The sequence below is a fragment of the Erpetoichthys calabaricus genome, chromosome 6 (assembly GCF_900747795.2).
Source record: "Erpetoichthys calabaricus chromosome 6, fErpCal1.3, whole genome shotgun sequence".
Lineage (NCBI taxonomy): Eukaryota > Metazoa > Chordata > Cladistia > Polypteriformes > Polypteridae > Erpetoichthys > Erpetoichthys calabaricus.
Window position 1 is genome coordinate 187,437,885 of NC_041399.2, and position 19,155 is coordinate 187,457,039.

The window sequence follows — 19,155 nt, forward strand, 5'->3', positions numbered from 1 at the left end:
GCGAACCCAGGTCCCCAGATCACCCAACTGCGAGGCAGCAGCGCTACCCACTGCGCCACCGTGCCGCCCCAGCTAAATTTCTTGGTTTGAAAATCTGGCCCAACTGAATTTGTAAGTGAATAGCCCTGCAGTACAGTATTGTCCTAATAATGCTACAGAGGGAGTAGCAACACAGTTTATTCAAACACAGCTTTTATACACACAGAGGTTTTGTAAGTAACAAACAAAAGTAAGGACACTGGTAGGAATTGTTACGTCACCTTTCAAGGCTTTATGAACTTCAATGGTTGCAGATAAACTGCACGTTCTTACTTGTTCCCTGAAAAAGACCTTTTTGTATAACTGTGCACCTTACCTTATTTTTCATTTTTTAATGACCCAATTCTTTTTTGCTTAACTACTGGCAGTTTACTGTTTCCCTTCATACCATTTCGGGTTATTCACTAGACCTGAAGTGCTTTAATTTCAGTAAAAACTGGAAAAATAAGGTGCTTTGATTATGTGATTATGTCCTAATTTAAACATATATTCAATGTATATTTTTTCATTTTATTATATTTCAAAACAACAGTAAACCCTTCAGCCCCAGTTGCCATTACAATGAAGGTACAATCAAAATGGCTTATTCAAATATATTTATCTCTTTTTTTCAAATTTTAAGACCATAGAACAAAATCGCTAACCTACAATATACAGTATGTTAATGCATCTATCCATCCATCCATTATCCAACCCACTATATCCTAACACAGGGTCACGGGGGTCTGCTGGAGCCAATCCCAGCCAACACAGGGCGCAAGGCAGGAACAAATCCCAGGCAGGGTGCCAACCCATTGCAGGGCACACACACACACACACACACCAAGCACACACTAGCGACAATTTAGGATCGCCAATGCACCTAATCTCCATGTCTTTGGACTGTAGGAGGAGACCGGAGCATCCGGAGGAAATCCATGCAGACACGGGGAGAACATGCAAACGCCACGCAGGGAGGACCCAAGAAGCGAACCCAGGTCTCCTAACTGTGAGTCAGCAGCGCTACCACTGCGCCACCGTGCCTTAATGTATCTATTCAGTACTTAATTTATTTTATACATAACATGGAACTAAAGCGTATCCCACCAGCAAAGCACAAGGCAAAAATTCCCACACACTACATGGCACACTTAGTCTCGTCAATCCAATCATCTGCCTAATTCAGTGTTTTTTCTACAGTTAAAGGAAAAGGAGTAACCACGGGAAGCCCACAAACCATGAAGAGAACATCTGATGCTACCCTGAGGGAACTGTACTGTAAGACAACAGCATAAACAATGGATTTTCATCTCACAATCTCTGAAAATATTTTTAAAAGACTATAGAAGATGATGTTGCAAATGTTTGTGAAGTTAAATATTCAGGTCAGGTCAGGTCAGGTTGGGGAGCAAGCACTGATACAGCGTGTTGTCGCATCCACCAAACAACGAAACAATTCGGGATCCTGGTTGGCGACCCCCAGGCAGACACAAGGTCCAGTCCCACCCTCTAGAAATGACCATCTATCTTCCACAGCCAGGTGTTACGTGGGCATCCCCTTGGCCTGGTCCAGCCAAGTCCAGCCTTGGGTCCTCAACAATGAGTATCCTGCGAGCCGGATCACTCTCAGGGATTCACAGCTTTCAAATGATTTTTGAAATTGTAACAAAAAGTGAGTTTCTGAGTAGAAGACTTTGCTTCCAATTTAATTTACAGAAACTGATGCTCATGACTAGACATCTGAGACATAGTACTGTATTATTTACAGACCTCAAAAGCAAAACAAAACAAAGAAAGTGACCAAAAAGAAAACCCACCAAAACAGCACGGTTAGAAATGTGACTATCCTAAACTACACAACATCTCTCTCTATATATAAAATTCAACGTCTGTCTGTCTTTATGTCTGTCCGCTTTTCACGAGTGAACTACTTAATTTAGATTGGGTTTTTTTCTATAATTTGCTTGAACATTCCGGTTGATTTTGCGACTTCTCTCATCGAGCTAAGTATCATTGTTGACTTGTAGTACCGATTTATTTGTGTGAGTCTGAGAGAGATGCAGCAGGCTGAGGGGAGGGGGGCGGGGCCTCCTCACTCACACGCCAGCCTTGAGGGGTGTACAGTACCTTACCTCCGCTTAGCTAGTGAACGAGAGAACTACTTAACGTATTTAAATTGGGTTTTTTTCTATAATTTCCTTGAACATTCCGGTTGATTTTGTGACTTCTCTCATTGTGTTTAGTATCATAGTTTGTTTGCAGGAGCGATATATTCGTGCTAATGTGAGACAGAGGCTGAGGGCCGAGGAGAGGGGGAAGTGTGATGTCAGGAGTGGGGAGCCAGGCAAGACCCTCCTCACCGTCCTGTTTTACTACAGTACTACGCGGGTGGAGCCACAGGGGTCGGCTAGTTTACTTAATATACTCAGCAATTGCACCTTTAAAAATGTGTATATTATCAATATATGTGCATCCTCTGAACAACTGTGCCCCAAATATAATATTTTATGAAAACATTTTGTGAACTATAAGCACGTTAGAGACTTTTAAACCTGGACAAGCTTCCTAATTTTTGTTCAAAATCTACTGTGGGAATTTTACTTTGCTGTAATAAAGTCAAGCCCCTAGCACACATAAAGTGTGATGATTCAAGACTCAAATATTTCAAAGAATTACCCGGGGCAGGAACATTGACTTAAAGGAGTGCAGGTGCTATTTTGGAAGAACTCTCTCTTCTTTCAGAGTTTATGGTTGTGGCGTGATTACCACTGACTCACTGTCGTGGGCTGTGCTCATTGCATAAATAAAAATTATTAACAGATGAAATAAAACATTCTTAATTCTACATATATAACTATTTAATTATATATTATACTTATTTTAGTAATATCTTTTACATTACATCAGCACAGAAAAGGAACCTATAATGTGTGATTACTGTATATAACATACCATGCAATGACCTTTGTTGTAAGAAATGCTCCATTCAGTAATCTTATACCATAACCCCACAGGAAATATAAAAAGATTGTAATTACTGTATATATTTTACAATCGTCCGTCATACCTTTTTGTAATGTCTATGTGTTCTTATTCACTTCCAATTAAGCAAAGAATTAGTTTTATTTTGTGGAAACTCCAGGGAGTTTCTTACCAGTTAGATAAGTTTTGAAGACTTTTCCCAACACTGAATATGCAGACTTGACTGTAAGAAAATCTTCATAAACTCACCTCATTTCATTCACGTGCAGCCTGCATTAAGAATTTAAGGTTTTCATTGGTACTGGAGCAACATGGTGCTGGAACCTGTAACAGGAAAATGGCATTCAAAGAGTATTTGCATATCAGAGATAATTATAATTAGCAGCTTTTGCCTTTATGGAAGCCAGTGACTGACTGCATACAACAATCTGTACCAAATTAGTTTCCTTTCACTGAACAAAAGTATAATATTATCAAAATAAAAAAATAATATAGCCAATAAATGATAGTATCTGTGGTCCAATTGTCTATCTATCTATCTATCTATCTATCTATCTATCTATCTATCTATCTATCTATCTATCTATCTATCTATCTATCTATCTATCTATTATATAGCTCTCTTCAGTTAGATAGATAGATAGATAGATAGATAGATAGATAGATAGATAGATAGATAGATAGATAGATAGATAGAACTGAAGAGAGCTATATAATAGATAGATAGATAGATAGATAGATAGATAGATAGATAGATAGATAGATAGATAGATAGATAGATAGATAGATAGATAGATAGACAGATAGATAGAACTGAAGAGAGCTACAGTATATAATAGATAGATAGACAGATAGAACTGAAGAGAGCTATATAATAGATAGATAGATCTGAAGAGAGCTATATAATAGATAGATAGATAGATAGATAGATAGATAGATAGATAGATAGATAGATAGATAGATAGATAGATAGATAGATAGATAGATAGATAGATAGATAGATAGATAGATAGATATCTGGAAACCTTTTGCTACCGATAGACATTGGATGGCAACATCTTAAACTAGAAATTTAAAAATAAAATGTTTTTTGCTTCCTGAAACAAAAAAGATAAACACAAAATAGGTCATACTGAGCCAATATGTTTGTTTTCTGCTTTTTGGAAATTGGCAGCACAGAGTTATTTTCATGGTATGCTTTTCAAATTGAAAACAACGCATGCACTTACTGATTTGAGACCTTGAATGTCATAGCATGACCAGGACAGCTCAGAATTGGAGCAGTTGATGATAACCTGGCAAATGCCTTATCAGCCTCAGAAGTCTGGAAAACCAGTTTGCAGGATTTCTCAGCAAGCCAGTTAATTGGTGCAAAATCCCTGACAGTATTTCGTAGGTCCGGTAAATGTTTGCATCTGCCTGAAAGGTATGGGAAGAAGGCTCATTTCTTGCATTTTAGTGGAATCCTTAACTAAACAGAATGTAAGGCTTATGGAATTCATAGCTTTTTTAATTTAGAAAATAAATTATTCTACCTTAGTTTTTGAAGTTACCTCATGCACATGTTTAATTTCAGTAGCAAAGTCCAAAGTGAAAATTTAAAATGTCATCCATGTCTAGAGAGAGAGGTTGGGAGCGTGCACTGATAGTGTGTTGCCGCACCCACCACACGATGAACCACCAGGATTGGGACCCCAGTGCAGTTTTGTGACACCTCAGCACCACACTGGTACATTGAGAGTTTTTTTTCCGGTGGCTGGAGTGCCAGTCTTGCCACCAACCCCTACGTTTTCCCTGTAAGTTGGAGGACCTCCTTGCAGGGCTGGATGCAGATTAATGTCATACCCAGGACAAAGCAATTGCAGATTAAGAGCCTTGCTCATGGTCCCAACAGAGTAGAGTCACTTCTGGTGTTTACGGGATTTGAACCGGCAAACTGCAAATCCCTAGCCTCAGAGCCACCACTCCGCCCCTCATCAATATAAACTGAGACAAAAATACAGATGGGGTTTGCCAAACCATTTGGCATAACAAAGTACTGATAGTGTGCTTCATTAGCATTAAAGCCTTTCTTTATTCATCACTTTGGCAAATGTGAATCACACTGTAAGCAATCCTTAAATCTAAATTAGTAAACAGTTTGGGCTCCTGAACCTAAATCAATCAAGTGCAATGAATAATTAATTTTAATCATAATGTTATTCAACATCAGTAATTGGTGCATTCGAGTAAGGAGTCAAGGAAGAACATATTCCTCCATAATCTTAGTGTCAGGAGTAGACAACGGTTAAAGGCATTCCTGGGGCAAAGGTGCACTTGTTAAAAGATTAGTATACACACTGTGCAAAAACACCAATACTGCACTGCGTACATCTAGCCATCTCTAAACAGCATCTGAAAGTCTGCTCGTGCTTCCAATTGCCCTGTCTTCTGGCTAATTCTGGGGTTTTGTTTTAGGTAAATTTAACCAAGCATAAGTGAATATAAAAGAGAGGCAAAAAATAAAGGTGTATGAAATGCAATGCCCCAACAATAAAGGTCAGAGGTGCAGTACATTACTCAACACAATGTCCTCCATAATGTTTGGGACAAAGACACTTTTTTCCTCAATTTCCCCCTCTGCTCCACAGTTTACAATTACACATCATACAATTCAGACGTGATTGAAGTGCACTTGACAGCTTTCATTTACGGCGATTTGCTTACATTTTGGTCACACTATGTAGAAATGCCAACACGTTTTATACACATTCCTCCAATTTCAGGGCACCATAGTGTTTGGGACATAGCGATGGGAGGTATATTAAAGCTGTCCTATTTAGCACTTTGTTGAATATCCCTTGCACCCAATGACTCTTGAGATCTGCGATTTGTAGACATCAAGGTACTGAAGATCGTCTCTGGTGATGCTTTGCCAAGCCTCAAATGCAGCCATCTTCAGTTCTCGCTTGTTGTGGAGGATTGCCCCCCTAAGTTTTCTCTTCAGCATATGGAAGGTATGCACAATTGGATTTAAATGGGATGATTGGCTTGGCCATTCAAGAATTTCAAGAATGCTCCATTTTTTTAGCTTTAAAAAACTCCTGTGTTGTCTCAGCAGTCATTTTTGGATTATTATCTTGTTATTGGAAGAAGCACAGCCCAAGGTGTTTAAAGGCATTTACTGCAATTGGAGCAGACCAGATGTTTCTCCTCACCTCACAATTCTGGCTGCCGTCAGCAGTTCCATCATCAATAAAGTGAAGTGTGCCAGTACCTGTGGCAGCCATACATGCCTAAGCCATAACACCCCCCCCCCAAACCCACCATGTTTAACAGATGAGGTGATATGCTTTGGATCTTGGGCATTCCTATTCGTCTCCACACTTTGCTCTTGCCCTCACTCTGATGGAGGTTCATCTTTGTGTCATCTATCCTTAAGACCATTTTCCAGAATTCTGCAGGCTCTTTTAAGTTCTTTTTCACAAACTGTAATCTGGCCATCCTTATTTTGTGACTAACTAGTGGTGTGCATCTCACAGTGTGGCCTCTGTATTTCTGTTCATGAGGTCTTCTGCAGATAGTCATCTCTGACACATTCACATCTGCCTGCTGAAGACTGTGTTTGATCTGTCAGACAGGCCTCTGGGACTTTTTCTTTACCATAGCCATAGTGAGAATTCTTCTGTCATCAGCAGTGGAGGTCTTTCTTGGCCTACCAGTCCCTTTGTGATTACCGGGCTCACCATTGTGGTCATTCTTCTTAATGATATTCCAGACAGTTTACTGAGGTTATCATAAGGTTTTACTGATATCTCAGATTGTTTAATTTTCATTGGCACATCTCCTGTCTTCAAGTTGAACAATGGCAACTGCAGACTCCAAAGGCAGCCTGTAGGTAGAAGCAAGCTGAAGTATCTTATGCCTGCACTAATGAAGCAATGAAGCACACCTGAGGAATCATAAACACCTCTGACACCAGCTGTCCCAAACATTATGGTGCGCTGTGTGTTATCATGACATGACATGGCATGACTGAAATGTATGCAGATACCCATAAATGAAAGTCTGCAATGTGCAATTTTATCATGTCTGGATTGTTTGGTTTGTAATTTTAAACAGTGGAGTTGAGGGCTAAATCAAGGAAAAATGTGTCTTTCTCCCTATCATTATGGAGGGCAGTGTTGCTCAACAATATTATAACCAATTGCTTCACCATTATATGCCAAAAACGTATGGTTCTGTCAATAGTAAAAGTATTAGGTCAAAAATTAACATGAAATGAATTAAACATCCCACACCCTGCAGGGCTAGCATCAAATCAAGCATAGCAGGTGATCCTTGGTCATGGGGCAGGGCAGGGGTGACAAAAACAAGAGGTAATGAATGTTCTTTACTTCCAGTTTTGTTGTGAAAAAGTCACTTTAACCTCTGAGGTACTTTTTATATTGGTGGATGAGTTAATACTAGATATGTCTACACTGTTAGCCTTCATTCGCACATACGTATGTCACTGCGGGCTTAACTTTGGGCTTATATTTTTATTTCCTCCTTTCAAGCAGTTAAAGTTACCCAGTGGCATTTATTCAAATTAAACATTTTTTGTTTTTATGTGTATGTAAGTATAACATCTAACAGAATCAGGTTTATCAATACTGCATTATGAGATATGAGACATCAAGTTAAGGTGAAACGTACTTGAACTCCTGATTGTTTTTTGTCACCCTGGGTTTACGCATATGTACAGTTTTATTACTACTTTTTTTGTTAATTTTAATGCATTGTTTTTCACTTTTATTTTTTCTATTTAATAATTATGTACTGTTTCTTTAAATGTTCTGATGTTCCCAGTGTTTGTAGGTGGAGCCCGAAGAGGTGAGACCACCCTGACGTCACTGGGACCTCCCACTGGCTTTTATATTTAGTAAATGAGATCATCTGAGCAGTGGACCATTGAGTGTGTACAGTTGGTGTGTTACTGTCTATATCGCTTTTCATTTGTCTTTCTCTGGTTACTGTACTTTTGCTGTGTTTATTGGATTTCTACCATGGATTATGTACTGGCACATGCTTGCTTTGGATTGCTATTTTAAGCCAATCCTTTTGACCTTCTTTTCCTATTGTTTTTTCACTTCTTACTGCTTTCGAAGATATATGTTTTCATTTATAAAAATTCTGGTTTTAAATTGTCATAAAAGCCAGAGGTTAGTTGTTACCCTCTCCCTTGTAGGCATTTTTGTGAATGTTTGAGCTTTTAAAGTGAGTGTCTCATTTATAGGCCTGGTTAGGCCTTAGCCTGCCAGTAGCTCCTGGAGGCTGAATGACTTGGGGTGAACCTTATTTAGACTGACCAGTGAAGGTCTTGAGTTACTTGCTTTGCAGATAGTATTTTGGAGGCCTCACACCTTCTTTTATAGACATGTTTGTGATTCTAACACACAACAATTACAAACATGCTTACAAAGGTATGAGATGCAGGAAAACTAATAAGGGTCTAGAAAACAAGACTTAGTCAAAAGGAAAGCAATACTCAAAACCAGCAGAAGCAATGAAGCCATTGTCTAAGCCAATTTGCAACCAAAAGATAATGCAAGCAAAATCTTTATTATAGCCGCAAACTCGGAGAGTAAGGGTAACCCTGCTAACTTGTCGCATAGATGACGTTACACATGAGAGCTATTACCAAGATCACAACACAACTAATGGTAGGGCATATTAAAAATAAACCTGCTGTTAAAGATGGTACAAAATATTTTTAACTAATTCAAATAACTGTCAGTTACTACAACCAATGACACACATGAATTCTCGACTATTCAAAACCTCAGATGAGTGCCAAAAATAGTGGAAAGACATGACAGTATTTCTATAATAAATGAAAGACAGATATAATTCACAACATGATGTATGTTTTAACATAAAGAAAAAATCCTCTGAAGTCCTTGACAAATTGGTTAACTTCCAGAATGTGTCATTTTTACCTGCAGGAGTGCTAATCTGTACATTCAAAGCTTCTTCTATCACTGCTGTTGATATATTTTCTTTACAATATACAGCATGTATGAAATACAGTGACATTCTCTCACCTATATTGTCAACAGATAATTGAACAGGAAAGTAAAATTTCTTTGTTGCAGTACAATTATATGACTGAACAATAATTTCAGTGCATCATTTTATATTTCAAAGTTCAGAATTTATTTATTTTTTCCATTTTATTGAATTTATTAAAAGCAAGTAACATTTCATACAAGCAAGTCAAACTTGACAAAATTAAATTTAATTCAATGCCCACCCATAAGAAAGAGAGGAAGGCTAACAGCCAGAGTAAAACTAAGAGTAGAAAAAGGAGGAGACAATCCTTTTCCCCAATATGAAAGCTTATTCTAAAATGTTATTAATTAGATCCTGCCAGGTTTTAAAAAAGTTTTGAACATATCCTTGAAGTGAGAATGTGATTTTTTCCAATTTCAAATAGTATATAACATCAGTTACCCACTGACTTAAAACAGGTGGGTTAGGATTCTTCCAGTTGAGCAATACAAGTCTACGAGCTAATAGTGGAGTAAAGGCGATTACAGTTTGTTTGTCCTTCTCTACTTTAAGCCCATCTGGGAGCCCACCAAACACAGCTGTTAATGGATTAGGAGAGATTGTGACATCAAGGCTGTCTGATAGGTATTTAAAAATTTTTGTTGAGAATGATGTTAATTGGTGCACATCCAAAACATGTGGCCTAGTGAGGCTGGAGCTCGATTGCAACATTCACGGGTTGGATCTTGCCCTGGAAACATTTTGGACAATTTTAAATGAGACAGATGTGCTTGATCAAAGATTTTAAGTTGAATGATTGTATGCTATACACATATGGAGCTAAAGTGAATTCTGTGCAAGGCTGCCTTCCACTCCGTTTCTGAGATGTTGAGTAAGAGATCCTTTTCCCACTGTACTCTGGAATCTTTGAAAGGAAGAGACTTTAAAATGTTTTTACATATTATAGATTATTTATGAATGAAATAAATGAATTCAGTGTAAATGTACAAAATAAATAAATACTGAATTTAAATCTCATCAAAGCACACACAATAATATGAATGATATAAAAGTACATGAGAAATGTCACTAATACTTACCCCTTGTACTTGCAGGAGGCTTAGAGTATTGCAGTTGCCAAAAGAAGGGTAGGAATAGAGTGTTAGTGAAGATGACCGGATGAAGCAGAACGTGAACGCATTTAAGCCTACATGTGTGGAGAGATGGCACTCATCCTCATTCCTGTAACCCACTGTTTTATATGCTCACTGGATCCGGTAGCAGTGGGCAAAGTGCAGGAAGGAACACAACTTAGGATGACACACCATTACAGGATGCACTTACACACACACACACTCGGTCACACTAGGCCAATTAAGATTCCTTCATTTATCTAAGATACATGTTTTTGGGATGAAAGTAGATTATCTGGACATTGGTATATAAAGTTACCAAACACACAACCCGATGGGGAGAGGCCAGAGCTGAAATAAGGAAAGAGTGGATGATCATCAGATGTATTTGCTGGAAAAGTGGAACATACAGGAGACAAATAGTGCAAATGGCTTTTAGAGATAGAGACAAGGAAAGACAAACAGATTACTGCAAAATAAAAGAACGTTTACAGTGTGGTGTTTTGGGAAAATTTTGGAGTTCCAGAGCTTTGAGGCTTAGGCACTGATGGCAGCCTCTGCCAACGCAGCAACCTTAGTTCTTACTTACTTCATAACATTGGTTCATATATTGATTTATAATAAGCAATGAAACAATATAACATATGGTGTATTTCTCTTAAGTCGTTTTCTGTGGTGGGACAGAACTGCTTGTGCTAGCTTGTTTTAAAGGTCAGAAAACAAACATTTAAGACATAGACAAAAGGTGTTAGACAATGCATATTTATTATTAGCTTGACCAACTATTTTCCTTTTGTTGCTTATTCCGAAAATGGCAAATGATAGGGGATTTATGATGACATATGTGTCAACACATTAAAGTAACCTGCCTAATGCAAAGAGCACACACATAACTCAGGCAGCTGCAGTATGTGACTGTTTGTGTTAAGCAATAAATCATTGTTCAAGATTAATGATTAAAGTGTCTTTGATTGATTTTTCATAAAGGTAATTTCTAAAAGTCTCCACAAGAAGTTTCAGTATCTTAAACAGGAAGATGAATATTTGATGGCAGAGAGAAGACAAAGGCAACAGGGAATGAAATGAGAAGTGGAAAAAGGTGGAGGAGGAGGCAGCGGATACTGGACAGGGAGCGGATCTATAGAACGGGAAAAAGAAGTGATGGCCGTTAAATTTTCAAAACAAGACCCTCTCTGCTAGTTTGCAAAATAAGCTGTAACATTCACAAACAAAGGGAGATAATGCATTCTTTATTTTCTTTCAGGCAGACGTTCAATTTTTTCACGTAAATATTTATTTCACGCCAAATGGAAAATATTTTTGTATGAACTGAGTTATTAGATATTGTTGCTTCACATTTTAACAGAGATTAAAAAGCCTCAGTACAAAACTGGACCAGAAAGGAAACAGAATGAAAAATCATCCGGTCTTTCACAAAGCCTTTAACCAGATGACACGCGAGTCATCACTACACATTTGACACAAGACAGATCCTTCTATGTACAGTACAGTATTTTCTCTGGTGCAAGTCACAGTACACTGCATTTCTAGAAATGCCTTTGCCAGCCCTCTGACAAAAACATGCCATTGGAACAATATTTTCTTAGCCACTTCGGATAACTTTTTATTAAAGTAAAAAGACAGCCATTGTAGAAAATGCGCAGTTCGTTTACACTGAAAATTAAGCCACATCAGTGACACATAATTTTGTGACACAGCAAATGCTACGAGGCAGGTGAGTAGCTAGTGGCTCTCAAACACTTCAAGATCATTTGGCTCATATTTATAGTTTCGGTGTAACACACCCAGTGTGTTAGTGATTTAAAAAAAGACAAAACAATGTACATGTACATGTCTCCTGAAGTCAACCTGTTGAGTTTTGTCCACACATTGGTGTACTTCTGAGTTGGGTCACCGTGCCTCTGTTTGAATACATGGCCTCAGCCTGTCAAGTTGACCCTGACACATGCAGAGCTCTTCTGGCCATTCCTAAGAACCTCTGAGCACCCAGTGTCCTTCACATCACCGTTTCTCGTTCCTCCTCTTCCACCACTGCGGGTCTCTCTGTTTCTGAAGGTCCAGCCCCATTTGCTTGTTCTTCCTCTTTGGTATAAAGCTCCTGTCCAGAGGATGGAATGGAGTTTTCTGACACAGAGCCATTTTTCACATACCCTGGTAAATTACGGTGACCATTGATTGAAACTGGTGCCAAACGGGTAGTGAGGTGCAGGGCTAAGGAGCCCCTTGCTGTCACATTTGTAATGCTGGTGTGTGACACCATGGGTCCATAGCTATAGGTTGTACTGCCACTCCGTGCTTTCCTTTTGAAGTCGAGAGCCAGTGTCCATCTGCTCCAGGCTTTTCTAATCTCATACTGCACCTAGCAAAAAACAAGTAACATGAAGCATCAAGTTCAAAGGCAGACATTGTAACTTGTAGACATAGAAGCAGTAGCTGCTGAATTATTTATCTTCATGTAAGAAGTGAAATGGAATTCCTATAATACTGTTTTACTCTTTTAAAATAATATGGTCACTAAACATTTTGAAAAGTAAATTAGCAACTGTAAATATGCTGCTGCTGCAATAGTTGCACTGTTCATCAACTACATGAGGTTCTCTTCCTTGACAAAGCACTATTCACTCTGTCTAATTGTACTTTGAACAGCCTGAGCTTACTTTGTTAAAAAGCATCTGGATCAATAGTGGAACAATCTAAATCATGAGCACCAAGTGCACTGCTGTGTTAAAAGGTTTAAAAAATGGTTTCTGCAAATACAAAGACCAAAAATGTAACTTCCTAATTAATGACTTGAAAAATACAGCATTTTGCCTTTTCATCTCTGCCAAAATCAACTTATTTCATCCTAACGATTCCATCTGTTTCCAGGAGCTGCTTAATCTGTTCCTATGGTCATGGGCAGCAGTAAGTATGTAGACAGGAGCCAGAAGTGGATGGAGTTGAATCCATCATTAGGCACACTCAAACCTGGCAATTTTTGTGAGTCACTAGTAATCATAACTTGCATATCTTTGTAATGCGGAGGCTAAATCATAGTATAGTATCATTGTCTTGTGGTTGCTATTGGGACCTCATAAAGATTTAACTCACTAAGCTTATATGATTTATGATATCGCTTTACTTGCTGCTAACAGATTTGATGCAAATAAACATAGTCTGTGAGTGAAAAACTGCCTCTGTCCAACTGGTTCTAGCATCAAAGAGGGATTTAGATTGTTCACACCTCATCTAGCTGCAGTCTCTTAAGGGAACGAGAGGTAAACTAGGTGGAAGTAAAGATCTGAACGCAAATGCAGCAGTCCCTAGGGTTTAATATGCAGGGTACAATATTGTGACATGTCTTGCCACAGCATGGGCTGTAGGGAGTGGAAGCAGTGTTGGAGCAAAGTCTTGGGGGAACACTTTTTGTAAGGGCTTGGGGCACCTCCCTAGAGAGAGCACTGATTAATTAATGGTACGTGGAGAAAAGGGGAGTGGGTGATCGTAAGAGGCAGTTGTTGCCGGAGCGAGAGGAAGACAGCATTAGGGTTGAGACGGGAGCGAACAGTTAAAGAGCAGGCAAGAGGTATATAGGATGAAGGCGAGTTATTTTCCAGGTGTCCCTGTGACCCAGACAACGGGCGGTGGTAGGGCACCATTTTTATTGCTGCAGATCCAATAAAAAGTCAGTCGGCATTTGGAAGACTCCCACGGACAAGCGGCTCCTGAGTGTGTTTTATTCAACTGGACGTCACAATATGGACAGGGAAACGGGTAAGAGGTTACAGGTAATAACTGCATAGCTGTTTTTGACATTTCTTCCAATCCCTCATTGAAAAAGAACCTAAGAGGTTAGTTAGTACCTCTTGTGTTAGGTACAAGTTGTAGATGGCCTGATAACACGATAAAACACTACGTGAGGATGAATCTCCTAAGACTTATTGTTCTCTACTGTCAGAAAGTCACTGATGGCACAATGCTTAATTTTCCACATTTTGACATTTGTGTCGACTTTTTTCTGAAGAATGACTGGCACATTATAAACTCTATATGCCAGAAACCTGCAATTTAGGTATTTACTATACCAACATTAATCTTTGGCAGCTTACAAAATCAACCTCATAGAATACTTATTCAGGATCGGGCTCAAAGCATTTCAATTATCCCTTTTATGTGTATGTTTTTTATACGTCATACACCCAAGTGTGGGGAGTTTCTCATGGGTAACAGTTTGGGTTGTCTCAAAGGGAAGAAAAAGTTATGCACCAAAATTAACATGGTTTCTATTTCCTCAATAGTGGAAAAGAAGCAGCCAGAGGATAACTGAAATCATTATATGGAACTAGTCAAGCATTCCTGAGTAAAAGACATCTTCAGGGCTCTGGACAGCTATACCACCATGGGACAAGAGGGGGTGCTCTTTCTAAGTGACATTTTTTTTGGTTCAGAAGATGGGTGACAGTACTACTAGGATGTCTTGAGCATGTCACACCCCTTCCAGTTAGCAGTCCTTTAATTCCACCCGACACCGGAAGGAGGAGTTATTTTTCAAACTCATTACAATGGAGAATGATCGCTCAGGAGCATCTCTATCTTTTTGTGATTTTTGAAGCACCCTTAGCTACTTATTGTCTTATTTTCATCTCGTTCTACATGGACATGGACCTGCTGGTTCCTCAACTTTTTCTGTCATCTTAATAATTCACTATATATTATACAGGAGAAATGTTGTGCTTCTAACCTTCCATTGTATATCAGCTGAAGGTGGTGGTGGGGTTTAACTTTTGCCACAAAAACACACTGTGATGAATGACATAGAAGGATTACTAAAGTTACTGTAGAGCAGACACAGGAGACAGACACAGATCTGAAAGGAGTGGAGTCTCTGCAGTTAACAGGTTCATTTAAGAAAATTAAGGCAAGTATCATGTGAGTTGTTATGGTGCTGGACTGGTATACTGTCCAACAAGTAGCTCAGGTTACCTGAACCTTTTATGACATGCCATGGAATATGGGTACAGACAACTGAAGGACTGTTGATGACTCTAAGGTCTCACAGGGAACCCACTAAGCTTGAAAGTGGCTGCATGGGGAACCCTGTAGGTGAACCACAAGTTAGGGTAGAATTAGCTAATACCAGTCAAACGGGTCAAACTGAGATTGACACCTGGAGGTGAGAGTCAGCAATATACTGGCCTGGAGGGTTTTAAGAAGTGCAAGTGGACAGACAACCTAAAAGTAAATGAGTAAAATGTAAATATGTTGCTACGTTTATTAACCATCTACTACCGAATTTCAAAATAAAACATTTTGACAGCTTTGAAGACACTGGAGTTAGCAACTGGCATTAGAGTGACACTTATTGTCAGATGCTACAATTGTTCTGTTTTTGACATCCAACAGAGTCCAATAAAGTGCATTAGAAGCCATAAGACTCTGGCTGTGTAATTTTAAAATGGCAGTCTATACATTCATACATTGTAAACAGTTATTTGTAACTGACAGTGCAGAGGAACTGCTCTTTAGCATGTCCATGAAAAATAAATTAAGACATTGTGAGGGTGTCAGAATTTTTCTTTCAATTCAGTCCAGTTTATTCTTATGTTACATTCATTTTAGAAAACATTCTTGTAGTACTCATACACATTTACAAATATAAAAACATGTCAGAGGAATACACTAGTGTGTGATATGTACATGTATAAACCCAGATTTATTTAAAAATACCATAAAGAGCACCCCCAAACTTAAGGATGGTCAGCAGCAAGATGGGGCAGTGATTAGAGCTGATGATGCCTTACGGTTTCAGGAAAGTGGCAAAAAATCTCAGCCCAGTCTCCATCTATGCAGGATTTGTGTGTTGTAATGTCTGTGTAGATTTTCTCTCTGGTTTTCTCCTCCCAAATTGAAATGATTTGCGATTGGTGATTCTACATATGAGTAAGTGTAAGCACAGGCATGAGTATGCCATGTGATGGATTAGTGACCTGTACAGGACTGGTTCTTGCCTTATAGTCAGTGGTGGCGGTATAAACTCTGACACTGCCCCACAGAAATTGTATTGAACGTATTTAGTAAATGGATGGTGTCAAACATGTACATCTAGTGAGCATACCAGGGCTCTGCAGATGTAAGAACGATGGAGTTAGAGAGTAAAGTGATAAAGTTCTTCACTCATATTCCCTTTTTTTCCATAGAATGGAAAATGAATTCCTGGAAGACCTTCGACATCATTTCCTACTTGAACTGGGAAGTCCTGCATTTTCTTCCCCAGCAGATATTCCAGAACGCATAAGAACCTGCATTTGGCATTCATTATTGAACCCATTACAAGAAGAAGGCAGAGCTCCACCTTTAGAAGCGTTCTCTCACTCCTTCTAGGAGAATCTTAGCCCAGACCAAGATGGTATTGAATACTTTTGTGTAGTTTTGGATCACATGATCTGTATAAGATGTTCCCATAATTGAAAACTGGAAAATAAATACAATTATTTAGTAAAATAAGAAAACAATCTGCCCCAAAGTAGGTACCTCTTCTTGAGCTTACACATACATCTTGAAGTAGTGTTAACAAGGACAGAGACCTCCAGTTGGTTAACATTATTACACTCCACCCTAATGTGTTCCTTGGATATATTTTCTTTGTACTTCACTGTGTTTCTTCATTACAAATTGATTTTGAAGCATTTCAAATTGATTAGTACTCATAACTACGTAACAAAGACAAGTAGTTAAATGAGCTTCTGTCTCAGGGCACACCTTATGTGTATACCAGAAAAGCAACTTTTTAAACTAAGATCTATAATTACTAGGCTACAATGTCAGATTAGACCTACCTACCTAAAGCCTTCTGTTTTCACTTAATGTATGTTGTGAACCACCAAAGGGTTCCAGAGAGCCCCAAACCTTAGACACAACTTCACAGACACTAGACTCGTTCAAATATAACTGGTTTATTTTCACAGTTTCCTTCCACAAAGGTTCCTATAACACCATAAATCCACTTCTCTTCAGTTTCTCTCTCTTTTCTCCTCCTCTACACCTCCCTTTGTCCACTTCCGCCCAACTCTGACTCGCCTGGATGAGGTTGAGTGACCTCTTTTATCTTAGATCCGGAAGCGATGAAAACACTTTCGGGTCAACTTGAAGGCCCCCTTGGCAACCTCCACAGAACACAACAGGGCTGCATCAAGGGACTACAGGTTCCAGCATGCCCTGCGGGAGACTGTGTGGGGACTTTAAATGTACTGAATCAATTGTCCTCCCCAGTCCTTCCATTATACAGGCCACCCAGCCAAGTATTGTTCCTGGATCTTACCCAGCCGAGACGCCAGTGTACTCAATCTGGTATAGGCATCTTCTGCCAGTCTCCTGTGCGAGAAAGGATGATCTTCGCCCTGTTTCTTGTGGTGGCATATAGCTGGCCTCTCATCTACTGAAGGAACAATCCTCCTTCCCGGAGCTGTCCATCACAATATATATTCTTTTTATAGTCTTGTCATGTGTTTACCTCTATGGTCCTACAAAACTACAAATGCCTCAAAAGTTTCATTTCTTCCATTGCTGAACAATATTGTTTGTACCCTTCTGTTTAGTTAATAGCTCTTTTATGTTGACCACATCTACAGACATTGTAATCATTATGCACAACGTAATGAAACCCACTCAATCCAGTACCTGGTCAGAAGGGTGTGGTGGCTATCCCAGAAGCACTTAGTACAAGGCAGGAGCCAACCTTGGATGAGACAGCAGCCTACTGAAGGGCCCACTCACTCTCACACACACCCACAATCACTGTGACACAGGGCCAATACGACTGACATACACAGGGAACAATAGATGAGCATCTGGAAAGAGACTATGCAGGTCTGGGTCTAATATATTTCTCTCCCACCATCTTATTGCATAAAGCTAAAAAGACAGTGACAAATTAATCTCAGAACAGTTAAACATGAATACATTATATGTTAATTTTACATATTTGTTCATATTTGACACCATTCAGTTCAGTTTTTTTTTTTTACAGTGGAAGTTGTTTACAATTTCATCACTGGAAAATGTACACTTCAACTGCCTTTTAATAGAGGATATTAAATGTATTACAAATGTTTGTTTTTAACCCTAAACCTCACCACAACGATTAAAAAAATGTGACTCTGTGTACCAATGCCAGAGTAATCGGTTTTGCTTTGTCATCTCTTGACCCTTTGAAAATGCATTCACAGACAGTGATGCCAGTACTGTTACATATGTTTACCGCACTAATGCAGTATTTTGTAACAACATCACTAAAAAGAGTACGTTGTCAGAAAAAAAGGATTAAACACTTAACAGATTCTTCACTCAAAAGTTTGGAAATGTTAGTTTTAAAGTATCTTTCATTTTCATCATTTATTATTGGCAATGCTAAGGTACTCTTAAGCCTTTGAGGTTTTCACATTTTATTGTTATATATAAATGAATCACAGTGGATTTAATTTGGCTTTTTGACACTAATAAGCAGAAAAAGACTTTAAAGTCAAAGCAAAATTATTTACATTACTTACAAATATAAAACAAAAAATCATTGACTGTTCAAATTATCCCCCACCGCCACACTTAATACGACACATCTAAATCCTCAGTGGCGCAGCCAATTGGTGAAATTTCAACTGATTGTTGTCAGCTTGTGGTGAGTCAGTGTGGCGACATAATCTACACAAAGAAGACAAAAAGAACACTCCAAGCAACTCCATGAAGAGGTGATCAAAAAGCACACATCAGGGGATGGAGACAAGAAAATGGCCAAGTGGGGTACAGTTAAATCAACCATTGAGAAATGGAAAGAATGTGGCATACCTTTATACCTGCCAATGGCCGGCCACCCACAAAAATGCATTGATGGTGCAAAAAGAGAAAATGAAAACTATGAGACCTCTAAAGGAGTTACAACCTACAGAGACTGAGATTGGAGAGACTGTGCAGAGAATAACTGTTGCCCAGATACTTCACTAGCTGCAGCTTTATGAGT

General features: G+C 38.9%; 1 protein-coding gene across 1 annotated transcript in view; it reads right to left on the minus strand.

Moving 5' to 3' along the window:
• Window positions 1-10,936: 10,936 nt before the first annotated feature.
• pth1r (parathyroid hormone 1 receptor) overlaps window positions 10,937-19,155 on the minus strand; it is a 462,399-nt gene continuing 454,180 nt past the window's right edge. Inside the window, exon 13 of the mRNA XM_028804180.2 lies at window positions 10,937-12,525. Coding sequence (XP_028660013.1) covers window positions 12,163-12,525 — 363 coding nt within the window. The 3' untranslated portion in view covers window positions 10,937-12,162. The remainder of the gene's footprint in view (window positions 12,526-19,155) is intronic.